The sequence below is a fragment of the Prionailurus viverrinus genome, chromosome C2 (assembly GCF_022837055.1).
Source record: "Prionailurus viverrinus isolate Anna chromosome C2, UM_Priviv_1.0, whole genome shotgun sequence".
Lineage (NCBI taxonomy): Eukaryota > Metazoa > Chordata > Mammalia > Carnivora > Felidae > Prionailurus > Prionailurus viverrinus.
Genome location: NC_062569.1, coordinates 54,252,309 through 54,273,818, shown reverse-complemented (window position 1 = coordinate 54,273,818; position 21,510 = coordinate 54,252,309). Strand labels below are relative to the sequence as shown.

At 37.7% G+C, this 21,510-nt stretch overlaps 2 protein-coding genes across 13 annotated transcripts in view; one reads left to right on the top strand and one right to left on the bottom strand.

Annotated features, from left to right (window-relative positions):
* The window catches only part of IFT80 (intraflagellar transport 80), a 133,090-nt gene extending 131,488 nt beyond the window's left edge, over nucleotides 1–1,602 (top strand). For all 4 annotated transcript variants that reach the window (XM_047875761.1, XM_047875757.1, XM_047875760.1 and 1 more), the window contains one exon: nucleotides 79–1,602. In XM_047875761.1, the coding sequence (XP_047731717.1) occupies nucleotides 79–189 (111 nt within the window). In that variant the 3' untranslated portion in view covers nucleotides 190–1,602. The remainder of the gene's footprint in view (nucleotides 1–78) is intronic.
* The window catches only part of CC2H3orf80 (chromosome C2 C3orf80 homolog), a 41,563-nt gene that overhangs the window by 8,003 nt on the left and 12,050 nt on the right, over nucleotides 1–21,510 (bottom strand). For 2 of the 9 annotated variants that reach the window (XM_047875763.1, XM_047875766.1), the window contains exon 3: nucleotides 4,742–4,909. The exons of 5 other annotated variants lie outside the window; for them this stretch is intronic. The gene's annotated coding sequence lies outside the window, so the exon portion shown is untranslated. Of the gene's footprint in view, nucleotides 1–3,257; nucleotides 3,363–4,115; nucleotides 4,202–4,741; nucleotides 4,910–21,510 lie in introns of those variants that run through there. 2 more of the 9 variants (XM_047875764.1, XM_047875765.1) reach the window with 2 other exon arrangements.

The following is a 21,510-nucleotide window of genomic DNA, read 5'->3' as shown; positions in this document are numbered from 1 at the left end:
GTTTATTCTTGGTTACCTTGGATTAAGCAAAACTGTGTTATACTATATCAGTATTTTTCTTCTTTTCTTCTTTTGCAGCTCCAAATAGATTGGGAGAAAATCAAAGCCAAAATTGAGATGGAACTTACCAAAGAACGAGAGCAATCATCAAGCAGCCAGTCCAGCAAGCATATAGGTCTAAAGCACTAAATTCCTTGCTTACCATTAAGAAATTTTACCTTTTGAAACATTCTGATTAACCAAGGATAATTGTATTTTTATTGCTAAAGAAAAAGGCAGAATCTTTAAGTATAAGTACTTGCTGTGTATTTACCACTAAAAATACATTCAGAAAGACTAAGCACAAAATAATTGATGCAGTTTCATCTTTTATATAGTTTAGTCCAATAATTAGCAAAATATTCTCATATACTTATGATACACCTATGTAGTATTGCTTACATTCCAGTTTTTGTCCATTATTTTATCCCTGAATCATCAGCATGAACAAATATTAATGCTCATAATAAAACATTGGACCCTTTAAAATGTATGATAGCATTAATTTTTATTTGACCAGTAAATCATAAGATGTTCCAAAAGTTTACTTATACAACAAAAATACATGAGGATGGATTTATGAAAATGTATAACAGTACATACATTTATACATCAGTATTCATAGGATTATTAACAGTAGCAAAAAGGACAAAAAAAAGATGTCTATCAGCAGATGAACGGATAAACAAAATATGGTATATACATACAGTGGAATATTATTCAGCCTTTAAAAGGAAAGGAATTTTGATGCATGCTACAACATGGATGAACCTTGAAAATAATGCTAACTGAAATAACCCAGACTACTGAATGATCCCACTTATATGAGGTACCTAAAATAGGGAAGTTCGTTGAGACAGAAAGGAGAATAGTGGTTGCCAGGCATTGGAGGGAGGTGGATATGGGGCATTCTTGTTTAATGAGTACAGAATTCCTGTTTGGGATGAATGAGTTCTAGAAATGGACAGTGGTGATTATCGCACAGCATTGTGAATATACTTAATGCCACCGAATGGTACAGTTAAAAATGGTTAAAATGGTAAGTTATATATATATCTGCACCATAATTTTAGAAATATATCTAGAATGGACAAGAAATATTTTTCTCATTACTCTCCTGACTTGAGAATGTTCACTCACTAGGGTCCTGGAGTCTGAATTTGTGACAATCTCCTTAAATGATAAACCTGTTTGACTACTTTCAGTATGTCCTAAAATATTGCCACAGAAGCTTTTGAACATTAACCCAAATGCTCCTTAGAAAGTCCTCCATAATGTAAATTTTGGAGAGGCATATTATAGAGTGGGTATACGCATATTCACTGGAAAATGATTACCTCTCTCATTTTCATTTTAATTAATGTATATTTATTTTATGAAAATGTTCTTGTCTTTTCAACATATTTCTTTTCTTTTCTGGAATGTTGAAATATTCTGTTCTTCAGATGCTGGGTACAAGAGTGAGTTTAGTTTGTGAAATATGATTGAGCAGTTTACTTATAAGTTGTACTTACTTATTAATGTTTTCCATATAATGTTATATTTCAATAAACAGTTTAAAAAGAAAAATGATTAAAAGGGTAAATTTTATATCATATTTATTTTACTAAAGTTTTAATAGTTAAAAAATATTATGAAAAATGTCTGCATTCTAACAATTCGGATACTAACAAGGTGTTCTACAATTCAATTCTGATACTACCCAGAGTTAGTGTCAGGTCCCACAAGTTAGAGGACAGCATTCCCAATTAGACTGTTCTTATTTCAATTGTCAGCCACATGCAGGGACCCCAGGATACCCACACTTCTGAGTTGGCAGCAAATTTGGGGGTTTCTACCACGCCCCCTTTGGGTTTGGTACTTCGAATGACTCACTGAAATGCTTTACTTTTAATTATAGTTTTATTATAAAAGATATAACTCAGGAGCAGCCAAGCAGAAGAGATGCATAAAGTCTAGGAGAAAAGTGAGGTCTGGGAGGGGTGGGGGATGGGGTTGGGGCATAGAGTTTTTCATTATGCCTTCTCTTTGTAGAGAGAAGAGAATCTAGGACCGTCATCTTCCCAGAACATTGATGTGCTCACCAATCGGGAAGCTCTTGTAGGACTTGCTGTTCTGAATTTCTTATCAGGGTTTTATTACACACGTGCAATTAATTAAATTACTGCCCATGTGATTAAAATCTTCCTCTCCCTGGAGGTCAGGTGGTTGAAAGTTTTAGCACTCTAACCATGTGGTTTTTCTGCTGACCAGTCCTCATCCTGAAGCTATCTAGCTTCCATAACACAGACACAGACACACACACACACACACACACACACACACACACACACACAGAGTCACCTAATTAGCATAAAAAAGGTGCTCCTATCACTCAGGAAATTCCAAAGATTTTGAAAGCTCTGTACCACCCACCCCCTACACACCCCACCTCAGACCAGATATATTCAGACCATCCCCTGCTCTTTGACCATAGGATCTTCTATGGCAAAGGTACATACCTAACTGAGCATAAAAAATGTAGCAAGATTTAGAGGAATCAATGTGGGGTAAGGATAGGGAGCTATTGATCAAGTTCCCAGTATGGTTATCTGTATCAGTATTATCTTCCCAACAATCCAAGTGGGTTATAGCATATCACCTTATGATAGACATAAACTGAAAAATAAGAGCCAAAAGATTCTGGCACATTACTAGAATCCCATGCAGTCTCTAATAATTAGTCCAATAATCATCATATACAATGACCATAATTTCTCTCAGAGTGAGGGCACTTAGGTTTACAGGCTTCATTCCATGTGGTCTTGTCAAGTTCCAAAAGCAGGAGTGGTCTCAGCTTCACACTTTCAGGCATTTGTTATAATTGAGTTAAGAGACAATATCTCTTGCTCTGAGCTTCTTTCCAAGCATTAATATTAGAAACACATTTTATTCACACTGCACAACACATTTATTCATACCTTTATTCTTCGCCACTATTCCTCCTCTCCATTTATACACAAACCTTTTCACCTTTGGAAGGGACCTTAGGTTCAGCCACTTTGCTGGTCTAGCTTGCAGACAATACAAGTCTAGCAAAGGCCTACCCCACAGTCTACTCCCATTCATATAGGGTAGGGTTATACAGGTACAGGACTAGTGGGCTATTTCTACCAATAGGCAATATAACTGGATTCATTAGCCCCAATGTTGCCAGATAGAGTGAAAGCACAGCTCACCCGTCAGGCCCTTGGGAATTCTGATATAAATATTTTTAAACAATTTGTTGCTTAGGAATCATTCCTGCTTCCAGCAATATAGTTGCAGCCTTGGCCCAGGGACCACTGTATGAGGTAGGAAAAAGAAAGTTAAGTGTGATAATGGGAAAGGAAAAAAAAAGTATAGTTGTCATACCAGCATCTTCCCCCACACCTTGCTCCAGATCCTGAATAGTGAATGTGAGCACAGACTTGTGAAGGCATGTAAGCCAGCCCTCCTTGCCTCTATCTCCCCCTTCCCCATTTGGACAACCAGTGTTTCGATTGCCTGTTCTAATACTTTACCAAAGTATTACTCTGAGGAAGATACCGTCGTCCTCCCTTATCTGCGGTGTTCATTTCCAGTTTTAGCTAACCATGGTCAACTATGGTCCAGAAGCAGGTATTCCTCCTTCTGACCTACTGTCAGGTCAATAGTAGCCTAACACTAATGTCACAATGCCTATGCCATTCACCTCACTTTATCTCATCATGGAGGCATTTTATCATCTCACATTATCACAAGAAGAAGGGTGAGTACAGCACAATAAGATGTTTGAGAGAGAGACCACATTCACATAACTTTTATTATAGTGTATTCTTATAATTCTATTTCCTTAGTAGTTATTGTTAATCCCTTACTGTGCTTAATTTATAAATTAAACTTTATCATAGGGATGTAGGTATAGGAAAGAACATAGTATATTTAGGGTTTGGTACTTACCACACTTTCAGGTATGCATTGAGGGTCTCAGAACATACCCCTGTGGATAAAGGCGGACTACTATATCTCTCTGCCTATTGTTGGATATGATGGACTGTAAAGTGTGTTCCTTAGTCTGAAGAAATGTGATTCAGTGGTCCAAATCTGTGCAATATCTTCTGCTCCACTTCTTTTATAGTACTTTGAGCATTTGCATCTACCACTGGGTCAGCAAAGCACAACCCAGAGTCAGTGTCTATTTCTGTCAGGACCCACTTGTAGCCCTCCAGGGTTACAGGCATCAGTCTGATCAGTGTGACTCGTCAGCTATGTACCAGGACTGTCCCCCACTCCCCAGGAATCTTCCCCATAGCCATCTGCAGCCTCTAAATCTCTCTTGTTGGCAGACAAAACAGTTCTTGTCATTTTGTGCCTCAGAGGGTACAAAAGGAATATGTCTAGATTTGGCCCATCCCTGCATTGTTTCAGTCCACTCCCTTCATTAACCCAAGTGGCTACCTCAAGTGAGCACACCAGGGTATCTGCTCATTGATTCTAATCATCTTCTGATGCTGGAAGGGGGTTCTTCTGATGGGCACTGACATGGCCCACTTTAATGCACCCTTCGGATTCCCATAGTGATTTCCATGGGGCCATGCCCAGTAAGGACACCCCCCTTTATAGGCTAATCTTCCATTGCCCTTTTGCCTGACCATAAGGGTAAACAGCATGCAGTGCAGCCCACCAACCCCATTTGTTTTACCGTTTTTAGTCAGAGTGGTGGCCTTCCAAACAGAATGTTGTGTGTTCATGATGAAACTGCCGTCTATCAGCCGAGCAGCTATTTGTTAGTCAGTTGAGAGCTGTTCACAGGGCACCGTTCAAGTGATGATCGAATCCTGCAGCTCTTCACATGGTTCCAGAGTCATTCCTGGGGAAAAGAGTCCACCTGCTCAGGAATATGCTGTGTAACTCCGTGCATTCCCCTGCTGGTGTGTTCCTGCACAAACCATTTCCATTTTGTTATAGAACTCTTCTGGGCACTGCCTTCCTCATTAGAGTGTTTGTCTGATATCACCCAAGACATCCTGGATATTTCAGGTTTCAAGATTATTTTATGTTCTTCATTCAGAGGCAGTTTTAATTAATGTCTGATAGCAAGCTAGTAATTGCTCCTCCAAATGGAAATTCTCTAGTTCAAAATCCCAGTAGTCATGTCTGGGAGGTGCTTACGGGCTTTTGTGATAAGGCATAGTTTACATTCCACATGTGGCTATTATGTGGAGGATTTGTCCCTAACAGCACCCTAGCTTCTGTTCTATATTACATGGGCCTGGCCAATCATTCATTCCCATTTTACATGTTTAATGAATATGGCTTGAAGGAAGGATGTACATGCCTTCTGTTTTATAATACTAGGTAATTTTCCCCAGACACAATATCCATTCCCATAATTCATTCAGATAAGAGTCATAACCACTTCACATAAAGCTTGTTCCAATATATCAGTTTTTGTCCAGATTGTCACCTTAATCCCATCAACTCTTGCATTTCTCTGCCCTCTCCTCATGGAATCTGGTCACATCATTCTCCCAGCATATCAATGTGTTCACCAACCGGGAGGATTCTCCCAGTGTCAATGTCCCAGGGTTTGTTTGTTTGTTTGTTTGTTTGTTTAAAAAGAGATTCATTACACAGGCATGCTTAATAAAATCACTGGTCTTGTGATTAATATCCAGGCTTCATCCTCTCCCTGGAGGCCAGGTGGCTGGAAGATCTAGTCCTCTAATCACCTGGCTGGTTTTTCTGGTGACCAGCACCCACCCTGGAGCTATCTAGAGGCTTCTAGAGTCACTTTATTAGCATAACACACTTCCATCTCTCAGGAAATTCCAAGGGCTTTGGAAGTTTTGTGCCAGAAGTGGGGGGACAAAGACCAGAGATATTCTTTTATTAAATCACAATATAACTCTCAGTTATATGTTCTTTGGTCTTATGCTTCAAAAAATATCTATTGTAGAAGTTTCTTGTTTGGTTTAAACTAATAATTTCATACATTTTGGGTGGCTTGATCTAATTTAGTGTTTTTTTTTAATGTATGTATAAATATTTTGTATATTTCATAAACATTAAAGAAGATTGTTTATGCAGAATACCTGGGGTCTGGCCCTGTTACAGATGAATGGTATTTTGAGGGCATTATGATCCCTCCAAAAATGCTTTGGTACAGAGACTATGGTATGTAATATGGAACATAAGTTATAACAAAAAGTAAGCAAGTTTTAAAGCAAGCATATTTTAGAAAATGGATTACCATAGCAAACAGTTACCATGAGTATATCTTCAAATATCTGCCATTTTGTACATATAGAAAATATATTCATTTCTGAAAATGTATGCTACATAAATTCTGTTTAGATAAATACCTCAATCATATTTTCCTTGTAAATTCTTACACTGAAAAAAAATCAGAATTTACAAGGTATACAGCATAAAAAGGTAATATCCATAATAAAAATATACGTATTTCTATTTGTTCTGCAGATTTGTTGATCTGTAGATAGAATTGTGGCAGAATCACTTGTAGAATTTCTGTAAAGACCATCTGCAGAAGCCAAAGACAAGGTGATGAAAGCAACTCTTTCAAAAAGACCTGTCTTGGGGCACCTGGGTGCCTCAGTTGGTTAAGTGTCCAACTTTGGCCCAAGTCATGATCTCCAGGTTCGTGGGTTCAAGCCCTGTGTCAGGCATTGTGCTGACAACTCAGGGGCTGGAGTCTGCTTCGGATTCTGTGTCTCCTTCTCTCTCTGTCCCTTCCCTGCTCACGCTCTCTCTCAAAAATAGCCATTAAAAAAATAAAAAAATAAAAGACCCATCTTTACCTTCTCCTTGCCCACAGCGTGTATATTATCAGTATCTCCTGCTTAGTGGTAAATGACCTTTGGTCCAAAAAATTTATGAGATTTTCACCTTCTTTGCCTGTAACAAAGTCATTTTCTCATTCTGCTTGCTTTACTCTAAAACTTCTCTGTCCATACAACTTGGTTTGAGCTGTTGGACATCACTGTCTGGCCATCATATGCTTACTATGCACTGTGCATAATTTTTTAAATGTAGTGATTTCTACAATAGACCGTTTCCAAACATTTTAGAGTAATACAACTTTTCAGATGTTTCTAGATGTTCTAGATGATCTAAAATGGTCTTCTAATAATCTTCTACTGTAAAGTAACATACTTTTCTTTTTAATGTGTATTTTTGAGAGAGAGAGAGAGAGAGAGAGAGAGCATGAGTGGGGGAGGGGCAGAGAGAGAGGGAGACACAGAATCTGAAGCAGGCTCCAGGCTCTGAGCTGTCAGCACAGAGCCCGATGTGGAACTCGAACTAACAAACCACGAGATCATGACCTGGACAGACATTGGACACTTAACTAGAGTTTGCAAGTCAGGAAACTCCACATGTCTAGCATGAAATGTTAGAATGTCATCTCACTGAGATTGAGTAACATTTATAATGTGCTAGATTAAGTTAGAATTTTTATATACCCATAATAGTAAAATCTGCCAATTTTCCAGTATCACCCCCCCCCCCCGCTTTTCAATAGGTACCATTAACATATTATTTTCTCTTCATTTTCTGTGTTTTTAAAGTCGATGCAAACAAAATATGCACAACAAAATGCACAAAGTATAATCTTTTTCTACCTGCTATGTGTTCTGAATGGCTGTGTCACAAAAGGTAACCTTAAAAAGCATTATACTAATGAATTCAGGAGTATAATGAATTTGTCTCTGACTTAACAGAAATAGTAAATAGTATTTGCAATGAAACTAAAATTCTGTTGTATAAGTCTAGTAACATTACTCAGTCAAAATAGTGACAAAAGCAGTCAGAATAAAAACGTTATAATTAAAAGTCAATAAAATTCCTTTTTGTGGCACTTGTTTGCCCAGAATAAAATCTTTTTTCTCATTATTGGGACACCTGGTTGGCTCACTCAAAGAAGTATATGGCTTTTGATCTTGGGGTCGTGAGTACAAGCCCCATGTTGGGTATAGAAATCACTTAAAAATAAATAAATAAATAAATAAATAAATAAATAAATAAATAACTTAAAAAAATTGTTTTTTCTCATTCTTGACGAATACCTACACTTCAAACACCAAAATTCATTTATTCAGTATGTCACCTACTGTGGCCTGGGCACTGTTCCAGGTGACAGAGACACAGTAGTGAAGAAAACAAATATTTTGGTCCTCTTGTGAAGCTGACATTTTAGTGGGAAGGAGACAGACCATAAACAAATAACTAAAAAAATATGGCATGTCAGATACCAACAAAACAAAGCACAAAGCAGATAGAAAGCTGCTGGGGGAATGTGATTTAAAATAGTGTGTAATGGGAAGGTGTCACTGAAAAACATATAATTTGAGCAAACACTTCAAGGAAGTGATGATCAATTTAAATTTCTGCCAAATAACATATAGGAAAACCATCAAATAAAATTCCTATTCTATGAGTTTATGTTATCCTCTAACTTAATTTAAAGTGTGTTAATCTATAAAAGTAATTCTGCATGGTTTTGACATTAATAGTATCATCAATCATACATAACGTGGCTTACCTCTGAATTTATTTACATAGTCATAATAATGTAAACACTGAATATTTATCTAAAATTATAATTATTCAGGTCCATAATCCCATATCCAAAACCCTTGGGCCAAACATGTTTCAGAATTTAAATTTATTTAAGAAATACAATGGCTTTTCAAAATTTTTTGTAATACAGCACATAGTTTATTACAAAACATCCCCAGAAGGGTCTTAGCTATCACTCCCTACCCAACCATATTGATATTTCTGCAGTGTAACATGAATATTTACATTAAGCAATAGGAATAAAATTAGAAGTAGTTTCTCATCAGTTCTGCTGTCAAATGAGTTCAGGTTGGGTGAATTATGAAACAGTGTTTTGGATCTAGAATTGGGGATAAGGGATTGTGGGCTTGTTTTGGAGGAAATGGGATGCACATGTTGGAGAGGGATAAATGGAAGGGTTAATAAAAAGGGGGGGAAATCTACATTTTTCATAGTGGCAAGGCAGTAAATGCCAAAAAAATCAAGAAATAATAAACATGTTATTTAGTGATGTAGCCATAAATAGCAAAAGCCAGCTAAAGGAGTTAAAAATGGTTGCTTCTAGGGAGGGGGACATCAAGAAGTTCAGTCCTGCTGTTTTTCACAGCCTTAACTATTTTCATAGCCTTAACTATTTCACTACTTAAATATGTGCATGTAGAAATTTGACAAAAACAGATTCTTAAAAAGTCACTGGTTAAGAGAAAGTATGCAAAGCACGTGTCTGACAAAGTACTTGCACCAGAATATATAAAGAATTATCAAATCTGAATGTAAAAAATAAAATAAAATAATAAAGAAACAATTATAAAATGGGCAAGAGACATGAACAGACATTTTACCAAAGAGGACATACTATGGCAAATTATGCACATGAAAAGGTATTCAACATCTTAACCATTAGGGAAATGCAAACTGAAACTCCAACAATCAGAATGGCTAAAATAAACTGGTGGTAACACCAAATGTTGGCAGGGATGCAGAGAAGCTGGATCACTCATATATTGCTGGTAAAAACAAATGTTACAGCTAGTAGGAGAAGAAGTAAGGCAGTTTCTAAATGTTACTAAATAAACATGCACATACCATATGACCCAATGATTACACTCTTGGCTTTTTATCCCAGAGAAACAAAAATGTTCATAGTAGCTCAATTCATAATACTAAGAACTGAAAACAATGCAAACATGCTTAGATGGGTGAATGGTTTAACAAATTGTGGTACATCCATATCATGAAATACTACTCAGTAGTTAAAATGATTGCTACACACAACAGCTTGGGTAGATGTCTAGGGAATTATAGTAAAGATTATTTACTATATGATTCCATTTATATAATGTTCTTAAAAATAACAAAACATAGAGGTGGAGAACAGACTAGTGGATGCTAAAAGTTAAGAATTTATTAGTGGGGGTGTATGTGGCTATGAGTCTATAAAGGCTAGCATGAGAAGCTCTGTAAAAATAGAATAAATCTGTATCTTGATTGTGGTGGTGCTTACAGGAAGCTACACATGTGATAGGATTGCATGGAAACCAAAACCTTACGTGCAAAATAGCATTATGTATATTTACTATGAATACATCTCTATGTAGTAAAATTATACAGAGAATATTCTGGAAGGATACTTACTACACAGTGGTTAAATCTCAAGTTGAAGGAGTGGACAGGGATTGAGGGTAGGAGTGGTTAGAGGGGATTTTGTTGTAAAATTTCTTTTTTTAAATTTTATTTATTTATTTTTTTAATGTTTATTATTATTGTTATTATTTTTAATTTACATCCAAGTTAGCATATAGTGCAATAATGATTTCAGGAGTAGAATCCAGTGATTCATCCCCAGCATACAACACCCAGTGCTCATCCCAACAAGTGTCTTCCTTAATGCCCCTTGACCATTTGGCCCAACCCCGCCAGCACCCCCTCAGTTAGTTCTCTGTATGGTTTGTTCCCCTCACTGTTTTTATATTAATTTTGCTTCCCTTCCCTTATGTTCATCTGTTTTGTATCTTAAGTTCCACATATGAGTGAAATCATATGATATTTACCTTTCTTTGAGTGGCTAATTTTGCTTAGTATAATATACTCTAGTTCCATCCATGTTGTTGCAAATGGCAAGATTTCATTCTTTTTGATTGCCAAGTAATACTTCATTTTGTGTGTGTGTGTGTGTGTGTGTGTGTGTGTGTGTGTGTGTGATGTCTTCTTTATCCATTCATCTGTTGATGGACATTTGAGCTCTTTCCATACTTTGGCTATTGTCAATAGTGCTGCTATAAACATTAGGGTGAATGTGCCCCTTCAAAATAGCACTCCTGTATCCTCTGGATAAATACCTAGTAGTGCAATTGCTGGGTCATAGGGTAATTATATGTTTAATTTTTTGAGGAATCGCCACATTGTTTTCCAGAGTGGCTGCACCCGTTTGCATTCCCACCAGCAGTGCAAAAGAGTTCCTCTTTTTCCATATCCTTGCCAACATCTGTTGTTGCCTGAGTTGTTAATGTTAGCCATTCTGACTGGTGTGAAGTGGTATCTCATTGTGGTTTTGATTTGTATTTCCCTGGTGACAAGTGATGTTGAGCATTTTTTCATGTGTCGGTTGGGCATCTGAATGTCTTCTTTAGAGAAGTGTCTATTCATGTCTTTTCCCCATTTCTTCATGGGATTATTTGTTTTTTGGGTGTTGAGTTTGATAAGTTCTTTATAGATTTTGGATACTAACCCTTTACTGATAGGTCATTTGCAAATATCTTCTTCAATTCTGTCAGTTGCCTTTTAGTTTTGCTGATTGTTTCCTTCACCATGCAGAAGCTTTTTATCTTGATGAGGTCCCAATAGTACATTTTTGCTTTTGTTTCCCTTGCCTCCAGAGACATGTTGAGTAAGAAGTTGCTGTGGCCGAGGTCAAAGAGGTTTTTGCCTGCTTTCTTCTCAAGGATTCTGATGGCTTCCAGTCTTACATTTAGGTCTTTCATCCATTTTGAGTTTCTTTTTGTGTATGGTGTCAAAAAGTGGTCCAGGTTCAATCTTCTACATGTCGCTATCCAGTTTTCCCAGCACCATTTGTTGAAGAGACTGTCTTTATTCCATTGGATATTCTTTCCTACTTTGTCAAAGATTAGTTGGCTATATGTTTGTGGTCCATTTCTGGGTTCTCTATTCTGTTCCATTGATCTGAGTGTCTGTTTTTGTGCCAGTACGGTACTTGTCTTAATGATTACAGCTTTGTAATACAGCTTGAAATCCGGAATTGTGAAGCCTCCAGCCTTGGTTTTCTTTTCCAGGATTGCTTTGGCTATTCGTGGTCTTTTCTGGTTCCATACAAATTTTGGGATTGTTTGTTCTAGCTCTGTAAAGAATGCTGGTGTTATTTTGATAGGGATTGCATTTGAATATGTAGATTGCTTTGGGTAGTATCAATATTTTAACAATATTTGTTCTTCTAATCCATGGGCATGGAATATTTTTCCATTTTTTGTGCCTTCTTCAATTTCTTTCGTAAGATTTCTGTAGTTTTCAGTGTATAGGTTTTTCACCTTTTTGGTTAGATTTATTCCTAGGTATTTTATGGGTTTTGGTGCAATTGTAAATGGGATTGATTCCTTGATATCTCTTTCTGCTGCTTCATTATTGGTGTATAGAAATGCAACTCATTTCTGTGCATTGATTTTACACCCTGTGACTTTGCTGAATTCATGGATCAGTTCTAGCAGCATTTTGGTGGAATCGTTTGCATTTTCCATATAGAGTATCATGTTATCTATGAAGAGTGAAACTTTGACTTCCTCCTTGCCAATTTGGATGACTTTTATTTTTTTTTTAACTTTTTAAAAAGTGTTTATTTTTGACAGAAAGAGACTGAGCACAAGCAGGGGAGTGGCAGAGAGAGAGACACACACACACACAGAATCCAAAGCAGGCTCCAGGCTCTGAGCTGTCAGCACAGCCCGACGTGTGGCTCGAATTTGTGAACCATGAGATCATGATCTGAGCCTCGTCAGATGACTAATGGACTGAGACACCCAGGGATGCCTTTTATTTCTTTGTGTTATCTGATTGCTGAGGCTAGGACTTCCAATACTATGTTGAATAACGGTGGCAAGAGTGGACATCCCTGTCATGTTCCTGACCTTAGGGGGAAAGCTCTCAATATTTCCCCATTGAGGATATTAGCTGTGGGTCTTTCATATATGGGTTTTAGGATCTTGAGGTATGATCCTTCTATCCCTACTTTCTTGAGGGTTTTTATCAAGAAAGGATGCTGTATTGTGTAAAATGCTTTCTCTGCATCTGAGAGAATCATGTGGTTCTTATCCTTTCTTTGATTAATGTGATGTATCACATTGATTGATTTGTGGATATTGAACCAGCCCTGCATACCAACAATAAATCCCACTTGGTCGTGGTGCATAATTCTTTTAATATATTGTTGGATCCGGTTGGCTAGTATCTTGTTGAGAATTTTTTACATCCATGTTCATTAGGGAAATTGGTCTGTAGTTCTTTTTTGTGGAGTCTTTGTATGGTTTTGGAATCAAGGTAATGCTGGCCTCATAGAATGAGTTTGGAAGTTTTCCTTCCATTTATATTTTTTGAAACAGCTTCAAAAGAATAGGTGTTAACTCTTCTTTAAATGTTTGGTAGAAGTCCCCTGGAAAGCCATCCAGTTCTGGACTCTTGTTTTTTGGGGAGATTTTTGATTACCAATTCAATTTCTTTACTGGTTATGATTCTGTTCAAATTTTCTATTTCCTCCTATATCAGTTTTGGTAGTTTATATGTTTCTAGGAATTTATCCATTTCTTCCAGATTGCCCAATTTGTTGGCATATAACTGTTCATAATACTCTCTTCTTATTGTGTTTCTGCAGTGTTGGTTGTGATCTCTCCTCTTTCATTTGTGATTTTATTGATTTGGGTCCTTTCCTTTTTCTTTTTGATCAATCTGGCTAGGAGTCTATCAATTTTGTTAATTCTTTCAAAGAACCAGCCCCTGGTTTCATTTATCTGTTCTACTGTTTTCTGTTTTTGTTTTGTTTGTTTGTTTATTTTTAATAAACATAGCAAAAAAACATAGCATTGATTTCTGTTCTAATCTTTATTATTTTCCTTCTTCTGCTGGTTTTGGGTTTTATTTGCTGTTCTTTTACCAACTTTTAAGGTGTAACGTTAGGTTGTGTATCTGAGACCTTTCGTTCTTTTTAGGAAAGCCTACATTGCTATATGCTTCCCTTTTATGACCGCTTTTGCTGCACCCCAGAATTTTGGGGCTGTGGTGTTTCACTGGCTTCTATGTACTTTTTAATTTGTTCTTAACCTTCTTGGTTATTAACCCATTCATTCTTGGTTAGTAGGATGTTCTTTAATCTCCAAGTATTTGTTGTCTTTCCAAATTTTTTCTTGTGGTTGATTGTGAGTTTCATAGTGTTGTGGTCTGAAAATATGCACGGTATGATCTCAAGCTTTTTGTACTTGTTGAAAGCTGATTTGTGTCCCAGTATGTGACTACTCTAGAGAATGTTCCATGTGCACTCGAGAAGAATGTGTATTCTGCTGCTTTAGGATGAAATGTTCTGAATATTTGTTAAGTCCATCTTGTCCAGTGTGTCATTCAAAGCCATTGTTTCCTTGTTGATTTTCTGCTTAGATGATCTATTGTCCATGCTGTAAGTGGGGTGTTGAAGTCCCCTACTATTATGATATTATTGTCAATGAGTTTCTTTATGTTTGTGATTAATTGATTTATATATTTAGGTGCTTCCATGTGGGTTGGGGGCACAAATGTTTATAATTGTTAGATCTTCTTGGTGGATAGACCCCTTGATTATGATATAATGCTCTTCTTCATCTCTTATTATAGTTTTTATTTTAAAATCTAGATTGTCTGATATAAGTATGGCTACTCCAACTTTCTTTTGGTGACCATTAGTATGATAGATGGTTCTTCATCTGCTTTCAATCTGATGGTGCCTTTAGGTCTAAAATGGGTCTCTTGTAAACAGAATATAGATGGATCTTGTTTTCTTATCCATTCTGTTACCCTATGTCTTTTGTTTGGGGCGTTTAGTCCATTGACATGTAGAATGAGTACTGAAAGATATGAATTTATTACCATTGTGTTACCTGTAGCGTTGGAGTTCCTGGTGATGTTCTCTGGTCCTTTCTAGTGTTTGCTGCTTTTGTTCTTTTTTGTTTTGCTTCATCTTTTCTCCCCTTAGAGAGTCCCCCTTAAAATTTCTTGCAGGGCTGGCTTAGTGGTCACGAACTCCTTTAGTTCTTGCTTGTCTGGGAAACTCTTTATCTCTCCTTCTATTTTGAATGATAGCCTTGCTGGATAAAGAATTCTTGGCTGCATATTTTTCTGTTTCAGCACATTCAATGTATCCTGCCACTCCTTTCTGGCCTGCCAAGTTTCTGTGAATAGGTCTGCTCTGAACTTGATCTGTCTTCCCTTATAGTTTAAGTACTTTTTTTCCCTTGCTGCTTTCATAATTCTATCCTTGTCTGTGTATTTTGTGAATTTGACTATGATATGCCTTGTTGATGGTCTATTTTTGTTGAATCTAATGGGAGTTCCCTGTGCTTCTTGGATTTTGATGTCTGTGTCTTTCCCCAGTTTAGGAAAGTTTTCTGCTATGATTTGTTCACATAAACCTTCTACCCCTTTTTCTCTCTCTTCATCTTCTGGGACTCCTATAATTCAGCTGTTATTCCTTTTAATGAGTCACTGAGTTCTCTAATTCTTATATCCTGCTCTTTCGCCTTAGTTTCCCTCTTTTTTCTGCTTCATTATTCTCCATAATTTTGTCTTCTATATTGCTGATTCACTGCTCTGCTACATCCATCCCTGCCTCTGTGGCATCCATTTGAGGTTGCATCTCAGTTATAGCATTTCTAATTTCGTCCTGACTTGATTTTACTTCTTTTATATCTGCAGAAAGGGAGTCTATGCTTTTGTCAACCCCAGCTAGTATTCTTATTAATGTGATTTTAAATTCTAGTTCAGACATCTTGCTTATATCTGTATTTATTAAGTCCTTGGCTGTCATTTCTTCCTGTTCTTTCTTTTGGGATGAATTCCTTCTTTTCATCATTTTGGAAGAAGCAAAAGAATTACTAAAATAAACATTAAAAATTAAAAAATTTAAAACAACACAAAAAATAAAATAAAGGAAGCTATATCCTAGATGTGTTTTGATCTGGTTGCTGAAAGAAGCTTGATAGAATAGAGAGAAAAGGAAAGAAAAAAAAGGAAGAAAACTTTAAAAAAAAAGTATACAATAAAATAGAATAAAATGAAATAAGGTAAAATAGAATGAAAATTTACAAAAAGAAATAAAGAATATAGTTAAATTTTTTTAATAAAAACAGAAAAAAAATTTTCACTATCTGTATCCAAGAATAAGAAAAGAAAAGCAAAAGAAAAAAAATGAATAGTTGGACCAGTGAACAGGATGAAATCTGAATGAAATTACATCCAGTTTCCCCTAGAAGTCAAACTATGAAGCACTTTATAGTCTGTACACTAAGCAGGTGGAGAGACTATTGGTTGTCCTGTAGGGCTCAGTTGCCGCAGTTGGACGGGGCTCAATGTAACGGCTCCATTCTCCACTAGGTGGCGTTTCTTAGCTTATGGTGGTAGATTGGTGTGGCGCTCGTGTGCATGTATGTGCAGTCATGGGAGAAGAGAAAATGGAGTCACCCAGTTTCCCAGTCGCTAGCATCAGAATCTGTGCTCTCAGCGACTAGCCACCAGACACTCCTCCTTTGTCTCTGGCTTCCGTCCACGCCTGCTTCTACACTGTCCATGTCCATGTCCAAGCCGTCAGCCTGCCAGGCAGCACCTCTCTCCCAAATTTTATCCAACGGGGCTGTTTCCTAACCACTCACTTCTGAAGGCCCTGCAGCTTTGGCCCACTCCGATCCTCTAGGGGAGGGTCTCACCGAGCAATGGCCGGGTCCCGGTTTACCCCCCAGGAACACTCGAGTGATCGCGCTGCTGCAGAGGCCCAGAGATTGCGTCTTGGTGCCAGCCCACCCCAGAAAAAGTTCACGCAATTGGGCAGCAGCAGAAGTTTAGAGATTATGGCAAATCACAACACAAGACTGGCGCCAGGCTTCACCTCACTCCAGAGTCCTTGTTCCAACACCAGGACTATTCTCTGGGGTCTGCCGGGACCTTTTCCTGTGGGGAGGCTGCACCCTCTCTATAAAATATCCTCCCTGCAGGGAAACCACCTCTCCCTGTGTGGCCCAGGACCCCTCGGACTTCGGACTTCGCTGTCTGCTTCCCACCAGAGCACCACCAGGTATTGAACTGTGGAATTTCGAACTCTGTGTCTCCTATTTATAGAGTCCTAATGGTATTGAAACCCTCTCCTTTCTCTTTTCTCCCTTTCTTATTCAGCCCATGTGGGTGTTTCCACTCTCTCTTTCTCTCCAGCTGCTTTCAGGGGGAGTGCTTTCCTGTACTCTCCCCACAGTCTCTGTCCTCTCTCTGCAAACAAAAACAGCTCCCTACCCTCCAGGGCTTCTCTCTCCCCTAGTTCACCTCTCCACACCGCATACCTGCTGAGTTCTGTGGCTCAAGTTATGCAGATTGTTGTGTTAATCCTCAGATCAATTTTCTAGGTGTGCAAAATCATTTGTTGCTGATGTAGTTGCATTTCAGGGAAGAGAGAAGTAGAGAACATCTATTCTGCTCCACCATCTTGGCCCCTCCCTAAAAGTATTATTCATAATGTTTTCTTTTTTTAAAGGAAGATATACTTGTTAGTATCTGAGTAATTGAAATTTTAAACATAAAAGGGCTGGAAAATTCTATACATTTGTTGGAATATCTCAGTGTAGTGGCATGAAATATGGGTTTAAAAACAGAAATTTTCTCGTCTGTGTTTGTTACATGATTTTATTACTGGTTCCTTTCATTTAATGACATATCATGGACGTTCTCCCATATTAATAGGTGTCTTTACACATTATTTTAAAAGCTAAGCATGACTCTGTGTGATGGAGCAGAATTTATTTAATCTGTGTCCTACTATTGGATAATTAGGGAGTTTTCAATATTTCAATACTTCACCATTAGAGCAGTGTTTCAAATGGGTATCTCTTGTAATCAAATTTTTGCATAGGCCCTTGATTATTTCCATAGGATATATTCTTCATCGGGGAACTGCTCAATCAAGTCTATGTATATTTTAAGGCTTTTGGCAAGTACTAAAGGTTGGCTTTTGACACATTCTGGAATTCAGAGCTCTTCAGAGCTCAATGAAGAAAACTCCTTCATGGCCTAAGTCAGCCTTGACCCTTCCTCTTTTAAATCCATTTACAGTGACAATACCAGCCACCTCACATATAGATTTTACTGAGTGCAAGGCTCTAAGAGTTTTACCCTCTGATGCACTACTTCTAGCTTCCGAAGAGGAAATTGAGGCACAAAGAAGTTAAACAATTCAACTGAAACCACAGCCCTAACAAGCAGTGGATCTGGGATCATGATCCTCAACAACCTGGTCCACTGCTTGGGAAGTGAGTTTTCTCTTAACTGAGATATAATTGACATATAACATATTAGTTTTAGGTGGAAAACATAATGATTTGATATTTGTATATATTGCAAAATGATCACAGTAAGTATAGTTAACATCCATCACCACACACAGTTACAAAAATGTTTTCCTTGTGATAAGAATTTTTAAGATCTGCTCTCTTAGCAACTTTCAAATATACCATGCACAGGGGCGCCTGGGTGGCGCAGTCGGTTAAGCGTCCAACTTCAGCCAGGTCACGATCTCGCGGTCCGTGAGTTCGAGCCCCGCGTCAGGCTCTGGGCTGATGGCTCAGAGTCTGGAGCCTGTTTCCGATTCTGTGTCTCCCTCTCTCTCTGCCCATCCCCCGTTCATGCTCTGTCTCTCTCTGTCCCAAAAATAAATAAATGTTGAAAAAAAGAAATTAAAAAAAATATATATATACCATGCAGTATTATAAACTATAGTCACCATGCTGTAGGGTAGATCCCCAGGACTTACTTATCTTATAACTGGAAGTTTGTATCCTTTGACCACCTTCACCCATTTTATCTCCCCTCCCTAACTCTGCCCACCACCCATTTTTTCTCTGTATTTATGAGTTTGTCTTTTTTAGGTTTGCATGTAAGTCAGGTCATATAGTATTCATCTTTGTCTCATCTGTTTCATTTAGCACAATGCCCTAAGGTCCATCCATATTATCACAAATGGCAGGATTTCCTTCTTTCTTATGTCTGAATAATATTCCATTATGTATATCCAATTTCCTTATCCATTCATCTGTTGTTTCCATGGCTTGGCCATTGTACATAATGCTACAGTGAACATGGAAGTATAGATATCTTTTCAAGATAGTGATTTTATTTCCTTTGGTTAAATATCCTGAAGTGGGATTGTTTGATCATGTGGTATTTCTAGTTTTAATTTTTTGAGGCTCCTCCATACTGTTTTCCACAGTGGCTGCACCAATTTACATTCCCATCAGTGCACAAGTGTTCCCTTTTCTCCACATTCTCACCAACACTTGTTATTTTTTGTCATTCTAGACAAGAATACCTATTCTAACAGTTGTGAGGTGATATCTCATTGTGATTTTGATTTGCATTTCCCTGATGAGTAGTGATCTTGAGCACCTTTTCATGTACCTGTTGTACTCATGTCTTCTTTGGAAAAATGTCTTTTCAGATCCTATGCCCATTTTTATTTTTATTTTTTATTTTTTTTTAACGTTTATTTATTATTGAGAGACAGAGCGTGAACAGGGGAGGGGCAGAGAGAGAGGGAGACACAGAATCAGAAGCAGGCTCCAGGCTCTGAGTTGTCAGCACAGAGCCTGACGCGGGGCTCAAACTCACAAACTGCAAGATTGTGACCCGAGCCCAAGTTGGACACTTAACCAACTGAGCCACCCAGGCGCCCCCCTCTGCCCATTTTTAAAATAGGATTTTTGGGGCGCCTGGGTGGCGCAGTCGGTTAAGCGTCCGACTTCAGCCAGGTCACGATCTCGCGGTCCGTGAGTTCGAGCCCCGCATCGGGCTCTGGGCTGATGGCTCAGAGCCTGGAGCCTGTTTCCGATTCTGTGTCTCCCTCTCTCTCTGCCCCTCCCCCGTTCATGCTCTGTCTCTCTCTGTCCCAAAATAAATAAAAAACGTTGAAAAAAAAAATTTAAAAAAATAAAATAGGATTTTTTTTTTTTTCCTACGGAGTAGTATGAATTCTTTTTATGTTTTGGATATTAAACTCTTTAGCAAATACATGATTTGCCATTTTTTCCCCATTCTGTAGGTTGGCTTTTCATTTTGTTTATTTTCTTTGCTGTACAGAAAGCAGCTTTTTAGTTTGATGTAGTCCCACTTGTTGATTTTTGCTTTTGTTGACTTTGCTTTTGGTGTCAAATCCAAAAAATCATTGCCTAAACCTATGTCTAGGTGCTTCATTCCTATGTTTTCTTCCAAGAGTTTTATGGTGTCAGCTCTTATGTTCAAGTCTTTAACCCATTTGAGTTGTATTTGTGTATGGTATTAGAGGTTCACTTTCATTCGTCTGCATGTGACATGTGTCCTGTTTTCCCAACACCTTTTATTGAAGAAACTGTCCTTTCTCCATTGTACACTTTTGGTTCCTTTGTCATAAATTAATTGACATATATATGTGGTTTTTCTTCTGGGATCTCTATTCTGTTGCATTGATCTATTGTCTGTTTTTATGTCAATACCATGCTGTTTTGATTACTATAGTTGTGTAATATGGTTTGTTTTTTTTTTTAACGTTTATTTATTTTTGAGACAGAGACAGAGCATGAACGGGGGAGGGTCAGAGAGAGGGAGACACAGAATCCGAAACAGGCTCCAGGCTCTGAGCTGTCAGCACAGAGCCCGACGTGGGGCTCAAACTCACGGACCGCGAGATCATGACCTGAGCCAAAGTCGGCTGCTTAACCGACTGAGCCACCCAGGCGCCCCATAATATGGTTTTAAATCAGGAAGTGTGATACCTCCAGCTTTGTTCTTCTTTCTCAAGATTGCTTTTGCTATTTAAGTCTTTTGTGTTTCCATACAAATTTTGGGACTGCTCTATTTCTGTGAAAAATGACATTGGAATTTTGTAGGGATTGCACTGAATCACCACTTTGGGTAATACGACCATTTTAACAATATCAATTCTTCCAATTGATGAGCAGAATATCATTTCATTTATTTGTGTCTTTTTCAGTTTCTTTCATCAGTGTCTTATAGTTTTCAGTGTACAGATCTTCCATTTCCTTGGTTAAATTTATTCCTAGGTATATTTTTCTTTTTGATGCAATTGTGAGATAGTTTTCTTAATTTCTCTGATAGTTCATTTTAAGGGTGTACAATTTTTTGTGTCCTGCAACTTTACTGACTTTATTTATTAGTTCTAACAGGTTTTTTTTTTGGTAGAGTCTTTAGGGTCAATGTGTGTATTTAAATACCATTTTTGTAATGTTAAAAAACAACAAAAATGACTTTTAAAACACTTGGGGGAAATATTTGGAAGAAGTATTTGGAAGTTATATGACTATATATTCCTTAGACTATAACCTGTTTTGGGATTGGACCAAGTCATTAGGAGTTAAGAGTTACTGAACTACATTATTTAAGTTCCTTGCAAAATTGTACTGATCTACAATATTATGCCTATACTGAGGATCTCATGTTTAAAAGCCCTATGTAACATACTTAGTGAAAAAATGGTTGAATATGTCATTCTTGACATTACAGTGTTTTTTAAAGTTATTTATTTTGAGAAAGAACACATGTGAATGGGGGAGAGGCAGAGAGAGTGACAGAGAGAGAATCCCAAGCAGGCTCTGTACTATCAATGCAGAGCCCAAT